The 14,564-nt window shown below is 42.5% G+C and overlaps 1 protein-coding gene across 2 annotated transcripts; it reads left to right on the top strand.

The window, feature by feature from the left end:
• tmem86a (transmembrane protein 86A) lies at positions 1 to 12,538 on the top strand. 2 transcript variants are annotated; one of them, XM_022754697.1, is made up of 4 exons: positions 1 to 114; positions 6,399 to 6,663; positions 7,375 to 7,803; positions 12,088 to 12,538. In XM_022754697.1, the coding sequence occupies exons 1-3, from the start codon at positions 94 to 96 to the stop codon at positions 7,800 to 7,802; spliced, it is 714 nt and encodes a 237-aa protein (XP_022610418.1). In that variant the 5' UTR covers positions 1 to 93; the 3' UTR covers position 7,803; positions 12,088 to 12,538. The 2 variants fall into 2 exon arrangements, 1 of the variants encoding a protein (XP_022610418.1); XR_002665377.1 differs by lacking the exons at positions 1 to 114; positions 6,399 to 6,663; positions 7,375 to 7,803 and adding an exon at positions 8,848 to 11,627.
• Positions 12,539 to 14,564: the final 2,026 nt, after the last annotated feature.

Below are 14,564 nucleotides of genomic sequence, written 5' to 3'. Positions count from 1 at the left end.
TCTCACTCAGTAGATTATACACAGAGGGACCTAAACCGAATTTAGTTAATATCTATATCTCTCATCACCGATATCTACAGCACCGAGGGAGATATGGTTTCTCCGGTAACAGTGGTGAGTATCAGCTTCAAACGAGCGTTGATATTTTTCACATTAAAACATTGGTTGCTAGTTTAGCTACATGATAACAATACTTCCGAAGAGAAAAATATCTATCCTTGCTAATGTTTCTGTCATTATATGTTCAGAACCGACTGCCTTGAGTTGCTAATTCAGCGTTTAATGTTTTATTTTCGTCATTATTTATAGCATATAGCATTCATACTTTGTCTCCGAAGGCCAGCGCATGCTCCTTAGCTGATAATGTAATTATCAGTAACTAAGACTGTCTGTTCAACTGAAAATGTCCAGCCAGGTGCCCTTGGACACCCACGCCGCTGTCAGTGTCTCGTTTGCCTCATTATTTCATACTGTGCATTTGAAGTCTATGTGTTGTGGCGAGGGGGTGGGGGGCAGCTAGCAGGAACTTTTATGTTCAGTGTAGCTGTTTCCTTGACGTGTCGGCACCTTTTAACGGCGACAGCTCACGCTCTTCCATCTCGACATTCCACGTACAGAAAGATGTTTCCACAGATTTCCAAAGAAGCTCATGACAAAAAGAAAACCTGTCATGTGACGGCCTTTTTTTGTGTGTGTTTTTTTTCTTTCCTGTACCCTCTAGACACGCATGCGCCGAGCGCTCTGCTGTGGCTGGCTTGCTTTTCATCTCCTGTGCTGTCACTGTGTTTTACATAGACCCTATTGTTTAGCCTATACATGAGCTCTATAATTGACTTAAAAGCAATTGGAGGAAATTGACCATCTTGACGAAAAAATATCACAGCTATACATGAATAATTTAACCAGCCCTGGCATACTCTTACTTTGACAGAGTTGCTATGAAATTTTACCCCATTTGCAGGGGCCATGACGGATGGTGTGGTGTAACCTGGCCTGTAGTAAATCCTCATGTGTAACCTGTGTGACTGCTGTGAGAGGAGGTAGTGTGGAGAAATGCTTGCCACGCAAACTGGTTGCCTTAGCGATGAAGATGCTGTGCAGGTCCTGGGGTTGCCTAACTATAAAGTCCTCTATAAATTAAGGTGTAAGGGAATGTATAAGCAACAGTGCAAAACGTGGTATAATAGGACACACATTTCTCCAGCCAGTTTAAAGAAAATAATGGCCAAGCAAAGACATCTACTTTGCAATTATCATGAAACATCACACTAACCATTAACAAAAAGCAATTAATTGTCATCATTTTCTTTTTTGATTTTCTTTATTTATTGTATGCATTGGTCTCAGAGTAGCCTATTTTATTCTCTGTTTAGATTTTAGATTTCCAAAGGTGCATTGTTATAACAACAAACTATCAGTGGCTTTAGAGTACGTACACTCTTACTCTGCTCAGTGATAAAATACACTGTGAAAAGTGATCATTATCCCATTAGAGGCTGCTTTAAATCTATTATTACATTTCCATAAAATGCAGCTGTATTTATGCCTTGTTTTTATTATTTCTCTCTCTAAAGGTGTTGATAAATGTTGCCACATTCCATGCCATCTGGTGGACAGACTGTTGTGCTCTTAAGGGAATTTAACAACTTTTCTCCTTTACAGATGTTATAGAATTAGCCCCTCAATGCACATACAGTGTCAGACCATCACATACTATCTGTATTCATACAGTTGTAGAGGCATCTGGCAATTAGCCATTGTCCCATGGCCATGTTTTTGCTGAACTCTGTATTATTACTTACTTACTTCAAAACCTAAGCATTTATATAAAACTGAGCATAGATCATGTTACAAAGGTTTTATTGTGTAAAAAAACTGCATTTATTGTACTGCGCTGTAACATATGGCTTGTCTGCCATTGACCTCAAGTTATCCTTGTAGAGAAAGCAGCTGTAAGATGGAAGGAAAACAGAGTTGTGTGTGATGCTGCATAGAAATAACATTGTCATCTGACTCACATGCCAGCTGTCCCTGCCAGGACCATACTTATGTTACAGTTCCCCTCTGCCAAATTAAGGACACAAGAGTTTACAGGTCTTTAATATGTTTCCCTTTATCATTTTTCTGACACTCAGCTCTAGGATGACCCAGAATGGTTGAATAGATTTCATCCTGGCTGGATGTTATTCAATGCTTCATTGCAGTGATTTGTTGTTGGTTGATAGTTGCTGTAGAAGCAGTAGTGGCTAACAGCTGCTTGTTCCTCCATGGACTGCAGCTACAAGAGTAGTTCTGGCTCAAATAAGTTGCTGACAGTTTAACCAGTTAAGAAAGGTTGGAAATCGGTAACCATCTAATGTTATTCCTCACTCATTTAGCAGTTTTTTCCCCTAATACTGAAAGATAGCTAACATTTTTGAAGTAATTAAGCATGATTTATGAAGATTTGTAGTTTAACACAGCTAAAGGAACACTGCATTTCTGCGTTTCGAAATAACTGACTTGCAAGAGTTGTTTGTTTGATACCATTGTGTTTGATACTCTATGGAAAAGGAGGTCATTTGATCACGTTAATTCCACCAAAACAACCTATTGCTTGTTAGTAACCATGCAAATACAGTCAATCATTAACTATATTATTCTTTAACTGGGGAAAGAGGCAGGTGTTTACAGCCAGTCAGCTGTATGTGCTACAGCACCTTCGCAAACAGCCTGTATTTAGATTATGATCATTCAGACAGCGATATGATAACACAATGATTCATTTCGTTTGCCTCCCAAATGAGGCAGTATGTTGTGTACTTTATTGCTGGCGACAGCTGACTGTCACACGGGGCTCAGAGCTGTTGCTAACGTCCTCCTCAGTGTCTCCGCAGACAAACTGATGAGTAGGTTACAGCTGAGACAGTACTGTCCCGCAAGACCACAGCAATCTCATTTAGATACAAGACATTGAATGGGAGAGCTGGACTGAGCCTCAGAGAAATAAAACCATTACAGCCACTATAGAGCTGTTCATGAATTTCAGCAGGCAATTACACCTTCTTGATGGAAACATTTGATGCAATCACTTTTTAATTTAATGGGATAGGGAACCATGTATTAGAGAAGAACAATTATACCAGATATTACATCAGTAAGGGTAGGCATTATGACAAAAACTATAATAACTAATTTTACCACTGATGGATATTTCAGTCCAGGTGATGTTACAGTGAGGTAAACATTTCTAGGAAGATTTGAAAGGGTAGCTTTTCTAGGCTTTGTTGTGTAAGTGTTTCCCCGTGCAGTTTTAGGCTCTCTGCCTCCCTCCTAGTAGCCCCGACCTTATTGTGTAGATGCAATAAGTTTACATGAAAAACAATGGAAAGGGAAACTGCAAAGTATGGCTCAAACGCCACATGAATAGAACAAAAGGTTATGGGAATCTCTGACTTCCTACCACCTACCTCTCTGGAATCCATGTATTCACTGTTTTAACCTCTCACTAGACTCTGATGATCCACATATCCTTTGAGTGTTTTTTCCCCACATATAATAATCAAACTGTTTGTGATCATGGATCATTGAGTCTAAATGTCATCAAGCCTCGGCCTGCAAATCTCAGGCAAAGCGTTCTTTTGCTGCACTTTATTAAAGGATAGATAGGCCCTGTCTCTGTAATGATGCCAGGAGCCATGCTTGAATCCCAATGGCACAACAGAAATGTGTTGTATTATGTTTTCTTGTGTCCTGTGCTTAAGTAGCCACTAGTGGCCTGACAGAGAACGTTATGATATTGGCTCATCTGGGACTGCTGCCAGGGTTTTCTCTTGTGCTTGGCCCCCATTTGGCCTTAATGGGATAGATAGACTCACCACACACACATTTTTGTCATAACAGTTGCTGTAATCTTTATATACTGTATGTCACAATTTGTCCTATGAAGGCCAGGTAAAGTACATCACGTAGAGAACTTGGGTGCATTAGTTCACACTATACAAAGTGTAGTGGAAGTTTTTTTCTTTAGTGGAAAAAATTCCTCTTGTGCTACTTGGATCTGTAAGAGACAAAAGATATTTTGAGTATAAGTAAGAATAGCAACATTATACCATCTTATTTTGCTACTTATCTCAATCTTGGCAGCCCAGACACTGGGCTCAAGTGATGGCGGCAAACCTGTTATTGATCTGCCACTTTGGTTGGAAGGTCAAACTTAAGAGGAAAAAGACTGAGACTGATCTTAGTTGTATAAGATACAGTAAATGAGAAAATGAAAATTCACAGATATGTACAAATGGAGTATGTTAGAAATAAGCCATTGTCACAGCTTGTGTTGTGTAGCACCCTTTATGTAAAGAATCCATCTAAAAATGCTTTACAATATAGAGAAGCAAAGTAACATCAGTAGTTTTAGGATAATATTTTAGTTAAGACACCGAAAAGCTGCCAAAACTGTTTAAAAAGCCTTCAACAAAATCCCTGATATATTTGGAGATGACATTCCTTAGTTTGGGAGTGTAGTTGAAAATAAAATGTCATCTTTTTGGTTCTGAACATGTACCAAACCCACAGTGGAAGATCTGACTGAACGTGAAAGCACATAAAGCAACAGGATGTCTGTATTCTTAGCCAATCCTGAGTCATTTTAGAGCGTCATATACTCATATGCAGTCAGATCTTAATGACTCAAAGAGCCAGTATACAGTTGTCGCTCACTTTTTAGTTTGGTCAGGAGTGTAGACAGCAATTTTTGAGTGCATTGTGGCTTTCCAATAGACTTCTTTAGAGAAATGGTGCTTCACACTAGTTGTGAGAGGAACGCACAAATGAACTATTTAGCATCCTGCTGGCTTAGTAATGGCCGCCTCATGGCCACTTTTGTTAGATGAAGATGAAGATGATGCTTAAATCACATAGGCTTGTGTGTGTTTTTGTCTGAACACACGTGTGATGTGTGATCTTGCGTGTGAAATCTCTATTGTTTTCCTGCTGTGTGTGTTAGTCATATCACGTAAACTGGGGCAGGTTTGAGATTGCGCAGACACCGTGCCTGATCCTGTACTGTAATTTGGTCTGCTATTTTATTGAGCAGTTGTGCAATCAAGGGCCTCCACTTCCCCCTCCCCCTCCAGGAGCATAAACCATATGAACTAGAGTGACCCCTCACTTTCTTCCACCTCCTCTCTCACCTCTCCCCTCTCTCCCCTACTCACTTGTCCACTCCTAAATCCAGCTGTCATGTGAATGCCCCATGTCACTCACTGCCCCATACCCCCCCCCCCCACCACACACACACACACACACATACACTGAAGCCTCACTTCCCCATGTTTCCTCCTGCTTCCTTTCTTCTGCCCTACTTAATTATCCTTTCGTGAACATTGCAATAAGAAATTTTGTTGGCATCTTTTTACTATACCATAGAATATTTGTGGAGTGATGCAAAATGGTCACTGAAAAATAGTCATATGGGATATCAAATAGCAGCTCTCGCCCAGTCTTTTCAACCCTTGTCCTGTTGCACTATGACCCCTTCTTCGTCCTCTTCTCCCCGCCCTGCTCGTATCCTCCTCAACTCTCCTCCAGTGATCTCAGCTCTAGTGAACCCTCACTCAGTTTTGTTCCCTTCCAACTCAGCCTCTCCTTTCTTGTCTCTCTTTAATCCCTGAGGACCTCTGCCATAAACCTAGAGATTGATTCTCAGAACCATAGGTGGGTGATCATTCCTGAGGTGTTGTGAAAACCTCCTCCCAGCTTTCTCTTTGTGCTTTTTTGTGACCCTGTTAGGCCTCATCTATTTAGATAGAAAGAAATATGACTTGTAACACAGTAGGGTGGAAGAACTGGAGTCTTGAATATGCTACGCACTCATCAAAAGTAGAGAAGAATAAAGAGAAGAATGTGAAGAAGGGGAAGAGAGGAGAAAAAAAAGGATGGTAGAGAGGGTCAAAAAAGAAGAAAAGGAAAGGTTACTGGAAGTCAAAGAAACTGCGTCAAAGCTTTTTGCATTTCCCTTTCTGCTTGCTGTTTCTGTTTCTGTTGCTTCAGCCACAAAACACATGCATGTCTGACATAGTGATGTAAACTAGTGACCACAGAAAGCAAGCTTGATGAGTGTTCCTGTCCAAACTCAAACCATTACCCCAAATAAGGAGAAGTACTTAAGCTTTACGGCCTATGTTCCCTCTTTTAAATAAAGCGTGAGATAGTGTCCCTCAGAAACAGTGCTGACTCTTATGAGGTTTTTGCTTCCTGTGATGCATGTCATGGCTTCTGCCTTGAGATAAAATCCCTTTTTATAAACCTAGTTTCAGACAATAATATTACATTGTTCTGACTCACTTAATAAAATAACCTCATGCAAATGCAACTCACCATGACTCAGCTTATAATGTAAATATTTAATCTGCTTTCAGGTCAAGAGTGAAGGCCCTAAACTGGTGCCATTCTTCAAGGCAACATGTGTATACTTTGTCCTGTGGCTGCCCACCTCCAGCCCATCCTGGTTCAGCGCCCTGATCAAATGTCTGCCCATCTTCTGCCTGTGGGTTTTTTTACTGGCACACGGATTCAGCTTCCTAGGTGCTCACTCCAATGCCCGCAAGATCTTGGCTGGACTCATCTTCTCTGCTCTCGGTGATGCCTTTCTCATCTGGCAGGAGCAGGGCTACTTTGTCCACGGTGCGGAGAAACTTTATACACTGAGTCACTTAGTAGTAATTGTTTTTCTCTACAGGACTACCTTCATACCTAATTTTAAGGGCTAATCCTGGTTTATTTCAACTTGGGACTTATTTTTGCAGTATTGGCCATCATTGGTATTGGTAACAGAAGTTCAACAGGACAGTGCCGTAATACAGGTTTTAAACAAACCTCCATGTTTGGGAAAAGAAAGTGAAGGCAAACAGTAGACTTGTCACCCATACTGTCCGTTTTGAATATCCATCATGATTTATATAATTCCTGCTTTAACTTTGTATTCCCATATTTCCTGCAGTAAACACAAGTTTTCCAGCGAAATGAGTTTTTAGGAATCCAAATTATCTAAAAACCTTGTACCCAACTCAATGAAACCATTGGCTTGTTTACAAATTGTTTGATCATGCGACTGCTAATGTTTTTTTCCCCGTTGGACATGTTGCAACATGTTGTTGTAATATCACTGTGTTCCGAGGTCTCAGACAATTTAACCAATAAAAAAAACTGGCCAATTAAAAGAGCCCAGTTGTAATAAACCGAAATGATCCTTATGAATTAGATGAGCTACTTATCATTACATCAGGGGTAATGCTTCAAGCTTTAGTTCATGATTTTTGCACAAGCTAGGATACCACTTTGTATGACTGTATTTAGATTTAAAACATTTATATATACATATGTAATGTGTTACAGGCCTTCTGATGTTTGCCATCACCCACATCCTCTACTCATCTGCCTTTGGGATGAAACCCCTAAACATGCGTGCTGGCCTTGTGATCACTGCTGTGTCCTGTCTGAGCTACGTCCTGCTGTACCCCTACCTGTCTGGCCCCTTTACCTACCTGGTGGCCGTCTACATCGCTCTGATTGGCTTCATGGGCTGGAGGGCCATCGCAGGCCTGCAGCTGGCCAATGACCTGTGGACCTGGACCAAGCTGTCCGCCTGCCTGGGCGCTGTACTCTTCATGGTCTCCGACCTCACCATCGCCGTCAACAAGTTCTGCTTCCCTGTGCCCCATTCGCGCGCCATCATCATGGCCACCTACTATGCTGCCCAGATGTTGATAGCGCTATCGGCTGTTGAGTGCCAGGACGTGGAGGTGGCCAGGAAGAGAACATGAGGTACCGCGGCCCCCACAGCGACTGGCCACGAGGCTGGAAAGGTGGCAGCCAATCCCCCTCCAGCCCTGAGTGATTATGGACACATCTCACTGCCAGATCCCCAGCCCTCAGCCCTCATCTCAGTGTGGCGCTCCCACACTGTTGTTACCATGGCGACTGGTCCACTACAGCCATTACATGGCTATCACCCACTAGTATGGTAGTCTCACACCTGTCTTCTTGCCACGAAGATACGGTAGTATTATCTTCAGCCTCTCCCGACAACAGTCCTACCTGCTTCCTCTGATCCTAGAATGGCTGTCTCTCAACCTAGTTACCATGGAGACAAGAGTAGTAATATTAACCTGCTATATATATAGAATATTACTTTACTTTTAACTGTTACGTTTTGATTTAAGGGGAGCATGTCACTGGGGACCTTCAAGGAGTGTGTGTGTGTGTGAGAGCGATTTTATGTGTGTAAGTGTGTGTGTGTGTGTGTGTGTGTGTGTGTGTGTGCATGCGTGCATGCGTGTGTGTACGCATTTACGTGTGTTTGATTAACATTCTTACCTCGCTTTCCACACAGTCCCATCACACACAGTCACCACACTGACAACACACAACACACACATCTATTTTATATGGTCCAATAACACATTTTAACATCTTATTTTTGTCGTTTGTTTTGTTGCCTGAGACCTTGTTAAAAAGGGAGGTTTTTTTTCTCTTACTGACTTGCCCATGTTTGGTCTCTGTTGTTGTGTGTTTCCCTAAATTAAGGGTGCTATTCCTACAGTTTGGAGCATATCCACACCTGTTTTGTTATCTGCAGTCCCTTTCATTTCATTAACAACAACCACACTGCCTTTGTTCACGCCGCTATTTAACATTTGTAGCAAATCAACAACCAGTCTCTCTGGATGATTAATTTTGCTATTAGGATGTCCTTAAATTACTAGATGTGCAGGAGAAGAATGACAGAGACAAAAATAAGGCAATGAGGTGGAAAGGCAAGGGGGTGGGGTGGGTTCGCGGGGGTTGGGGTGCGTGAAAGCAGCAGCAATTGCGTATTGTAGCTTCAATGGGAGTTGGAGGAGGTGGAGGTTGTTTGTGGAAGCTCAATTCTTCCTGCTGAGATTTTATTGACACTGTCCCGCTGTCACAAAGAGAACACAGCAAACACTGCAGCCATAGCTAACCACTGAACACATTATAACATGCTGTATAGTGCAGCTGCTTCTCCTTTCAGTGTGAACTACCGGCAGTGTTTTGCCTGCCTGCAGTTTTTTAAGAAATGCTGGTGCAAATGTCAACATGTTCACACACACCTGACACCTACAGCTCCCGCTGGTTTCGTTATTAGGAAAAGTTCATGGGGTTCTCGCTGCTGGACTACATCAGCCGACCCATGTTGTCATTGGCCTGGAACCATGTTATGGAGACTGAAACGAAAGGGCTATGTAACTGGTTGGAATCTTTTTGTTTATCAACTCAGTGTGCATGTGCGTGTGTGTGGGTGTCTTATCCTCAGAGGGCATTCACTCACTCATACTGACGCACACACAAACACACCAACATGCAGCCTGACTGAAAGAAAAAAGGGACATGAGGGGAACTGGCTTCTCATGTGAGGGAATAGTTATCCCATTATTCCCAATAATTCCTTCTAACAGGACACTTCATCAGCTTTAATCCTGCAAAATCCACCTCAGGTAATCCCAGACGGGCTGTCTGATATTTTGTCTTTCATCTATCACACATTCACACCCGTCTCACCTTTCATTTGTTTTGGTCTCTTCAGACATTTCAAGTTAGAATGAAGTGTCTTACTGAATATTTAAGAGGTATTCTATAACTCTTTCATGTTGTATATGCATGTTTTCAGTGTGCCTGTGAGAGAGCGTGTGTATCTCCTTTGTCTTAGATGTTGAGTGAACGTCTGTGTATATTTATGACCAGTCAAAACCAACTCAAGGCCAGGAATGCTGTGAACCATCATAGTTTATATGGAGTAGATACACTATTGGATATCTTTAATGTATTCTCACAAGGCTCTTAAACCTGTCCTCATACCCCTCACCTCTTCATGTGTTTTATAACGTCCCCTGAATACTCGCGTGTTAAAGTCATCAAAGGATGACTTTAAAGGATGACTAAGTTTTGATCGGGTAGCTTCAAATTGTGGGATGTCCACAGCTGAACATGCCTCCTCTTGACTGTATTACATGTTGTATGTGTCACTTTCGGATTAATACCACTAATTAAAACCATCAGTTTATATATATTGGAAAGAAAATCAATTTAATAGGAACTGAAAGTATTACCCACTAACAATAAACAACAAAGGGACGGGTTCTGTTGTTTAATAGTTCAGTCCACACACACCTATACATGTCCCATATACCGTGCTGTATATAAAACATACAGGCATGAAGAAGAAACAGACCCATGTTATGGGTTCCTTCTGCTGGATCGATGACCCCTGGAGCTGTCGGAAGCGCACCCACATACGCACAAAAAAAACACACACAAATCAAAATGTATTTATGCATCACATCAGCCACCTTGACAGATCTGCAGGCAGACAATGGTGTTGACACTCATCAAGGTTTTTTTTTTTTTTCAAACAGCAACACAGTCTTAGCTTAGCTTGACCAGGAAAGACTCTCAGACCAAGCGGTTGCTGCTTTGCCAGATAGTTCCTCAATCTCCTTTCAGCCTGTCAGCATGCGTGTCAGGTCAATCTTTCTGCTTTGTCAGTCAGAAGTGGTTCATCAATCCGTCTGTGTGACAACTCATTTTCTGTCCCATGTTTTAATTCGTCTTCCCAGCATTGCAAGGCAAAGTCCTGCTCGTCAGTGTTCACCGTCTTCTCATCTCCTCCACCTCACCGGCAGAAACATGTTAACAGTTAATATAAGCCTTTGTTCAGATAGACATCCACTGAGAATCGCTAGCAGACACACATTTGTCTGTTTGCTCTGTCTTAAATCAGGGTTTAGTACAAGGAGTTCAAGGAGAGACGCTGGTTAACATGAGCCTAAAGTAAAACCGCGAGGGGATGACGAGATTGAGTCAAGCAGTCTTACTCATCCTAACTATGTGGGCAATTTATGTAAGCACTACTGTCTTTGTCCTCTGCCACATAAAGCCGCCTGATTTTTGTTCCTGTGGTCCAGTGGCTACACGCCAAAAGACAGGCTTTACTTTGAAGTATTTCGGAGATTATTTTTGCTGGCCAGCCCACACTTTGGGAAATGTCCATGACTTTGTAAAGTGAAGTTGCTTTTCTGAGAACGAGAGATCAGTGTTCCCCCGTAAAGCAGTTATTAAGCCTGTGTGGTGGATTTTGTTTTAAATATTCACAGTTTCTCCTCTATTGTTTCTATTCTTACTTGACTTAGGCACCGATAACCTGAGATCAAAGTATAACAGAAAACTGAACTAATTTCACTGAGTGGAACTTGTTAGCATTCGAGTCGTCTCATGTATCAAACAACCTTTTGTTTTGCAGGGGACAGGTGCAGGAGGGTTTTTGGCCTTCCACTTAGGAAGGACGTTATTGTTGAGCGATACTGTAGCTGGAATTAGGTGAGGAGGTGAAATGTGACACACGAGGGAAGCCTCCCCTTCCGTTTGCTGCCATCCCGTCCCCCTACAGATGGCGGGCCAGCAGGCGCATCACTTTACCTCCGCCTGTCAACAGCCCTGTTGTTCTGAGCTTTGTGCATGCAGACAAAGGGGACCTGAGAGAGCTGTGGGAGGCCGACATGGTTTGAGTAATGAGCTGGAAGGCAGTAGCTGTTGAAGTAGAGAGAGGGCCCGTGGTTCGGTCCCTCGGAGTAAGTTGGCACTTTTCTTTGAGTTGAAGTTTTCTCTCTCTTTCTTTTTTTGCTGTAGTTCCTTGTGATCTTTGATTTGAAACCTTTGCTGTTAATGTGCTGTACCCATTATCATACAGCTGGTGACCTCCAAAACATAGAGCTGTAAAGTCTGTATATCTTTACTCATGCATGATAAGTAGGCTGAAATGAATCCTCCACAACGACACTTATCTACAGTGATGGAAAAGTGCACACTACACACCCAGGTGTTTTTATTACTACGGCTGACAGTTCTCCAACATCAGTATGATGTTATTAACCTGAACCTACTGTGTGCTGCACTTTTCTGAACCGAGAGTAAGGCCAGTCAATGTCTACTTAAAACTAGCAGCTATAGTGTTTAAAACTAAAGGATTGTTATGTACTGTATTCTTTCAAGTATATGCTCACATTTCTTTTATTTTTTTCTTTCTTTAAGAGATAAAACAGAAGAAAACAGAACATTTTGATGTTGATGGATTGAGCACAAGAAAGTGGCACATGAAGGCGTGATGGAGAATAAGCATTTTTCTTTAAAAGGCATTAATTGCTCTTGAAGTGTTACAAACCTCTTAAAAAGTGTTATCATTTTATTTTCAGAAAAGCAGCCCAAGACGTGTTTTTTTTTTTTTGCCTGTCACTACGGGAAAAGCTGGGTTTGTTTTCCATAAATCACTTTTGATTTTCTTTATTGAAGGCCCATTACAATGCATCATTTGACTTCATTTTATGAACAATTTTTTAAAATTCTCTGATATACTTTTACTTTGTTGTCCTTGATTTTCACTTTGTGATTTCTTTCTTTCATGACTGTAGAGACAAAATAGTTTCTTTGCTGTAGTGAAACTGCTATGAATGTGAATATCTATTGGAGAAATAAATGCAATTGCAATGCAACTTCAACATAAAGTCCTTTGTGTCCTTTTGTTTTTGTTGTTTCCTAGAATCAAAAGATACCGCGTTCAAAATGTCACCTGATATTTATAACTGTTTGGTGTTTTGTGTTTCTACAGAAGCTGTTGGCCCTCAGCAGATAAAGTGCCATTAAGGCAGAAAGAGCTGGAGGACAACAGAGAGCTCTGTTCTAGTAACTGCTGCACTCTTTTGTCTGGCTGAGGTGGAAAATGCGCTTTCAACAGCCTTTAACCCTGTGGAAACTCATTTAGACTGTCGCTATTCCTTTTTCTGCCTTTCTCTTGCCTTCTCTGGTTGTCTGCTTTTTTTTGTATCTCCCATTCTTTTACACACACACACACACACACACACACACACACACACACACACANTGCACTCTTTTGTCTGGCTGAGGTGGAAAATGCGCTTTCAACAGCCTTTAACCCTGTGGAAACTCATTTAGACTGTCGCTATTCCTTTTTCTGCCTTTCTCTTGCCTTCTCTGGTTGTCTGCTTTTTTTTATATCTCCCATTCTTTTACACACACACACACAGACACACACACACACACACAGGCACACACACACACACACAGGCACACACACACACACACAGGCACACACACACACACACAGGCACACACACACACACACAGGCACACACACACACACACAGGCACACACACACACACACAGGCACACACACACACACACAGGCACACACACACACACACAGGCACACACACACACACACAGGCACACACACACACACACAGGCACACACACACACACACAGGCACACACACACACACACAGGCACACACACACACACACAGGCACACACACACACACACAGGCACACACACACACACACAGGCACACACACACACACACAGGCACACACACACACACACAGGCACACACACACACACACAGGCACACACACACACACACAGGCACACACACACACACACAGGCACACACACACACACACAGGCACACACACACACACACAGGCACACACACACACACACAGGCACACACACACACACACAGGCACACACACACACACACAGGCACACACACACACACACAGGCACACACACACACACACAGGCACACACACACACACACAGGCACACACACACACACACAGGCACACACACACACACACAGGCACACACACACACACACAGGCACACACACACACACACAGGCACACACACACACACACAGGCACACACACACACACACAGGCACACACACACACACACAGGCACACACACACACACACAGGCACACACACACACACACAGGCACACACACACACACACAGGCACACACACACACACACAGGCACACACACACACACACAGGCACACACACACACACACAGGCACACACACACACACACAGGCACACACACACACACACAGGCACACACACACACACACAGGCACACACACACACACACAGGCACACACACACACACACAGGCACACACACACACACACAGGCACACACACACACACACAGGCACACACACACACACACAGGCACACACACACACACACAGGCACACACACACACACACAGGCACACACACACACACACAGGCACACACACACACACACAGGCACACACACACACACACAGGCACACACACACACACACACACACACACATCACATCTCATAGTTTATTCCTATAGGAATGGCGCCAGCTCTCTCCCAATGCATTTCATTCACTCGCAGCCAGGGTCTTGTAATCAAAGAACTCCAGTCTTCTATGAAAATGAGGCGTCTCTGTAATGGCCTAAAAGCAGGCTTAGTAAAATCGCATAAAATGACACTGAATCTCCAAACAAATGTGAAAGAAGTAAGAGCAAAGAAAAACACTTCTATGAACTCACTGATGAACTATATTTCTATATTCAAGTTACGTATTGGAAAACCCTTCAATAAATTTTCATCAAATATATCTTAGACTTAGTCATTTAAATCCATTAAAACGTCAAGGAAAC

The sequence above is a fragment of the Seriola dumerili genome, unplaced genomic scaffold, assembly GCF_002260705.1.
Source record: "Seriola dumerili isolate Sdu_G_001 unplaced genomic scaffold, Sdu_1.0 BDQW01000219.1, whole genome shotgun sequence".
Lineage (NCBI taxonomy): Eukaryota > Metazoa > Chordata > Actinopteri > Carangiformes > Carangidae > Seriola > Seriola dumerili.
Note: the sequence above shows the minus strand (reverse complement) of the source record. Positions and strands in the feature narration are given on the sequence as shown.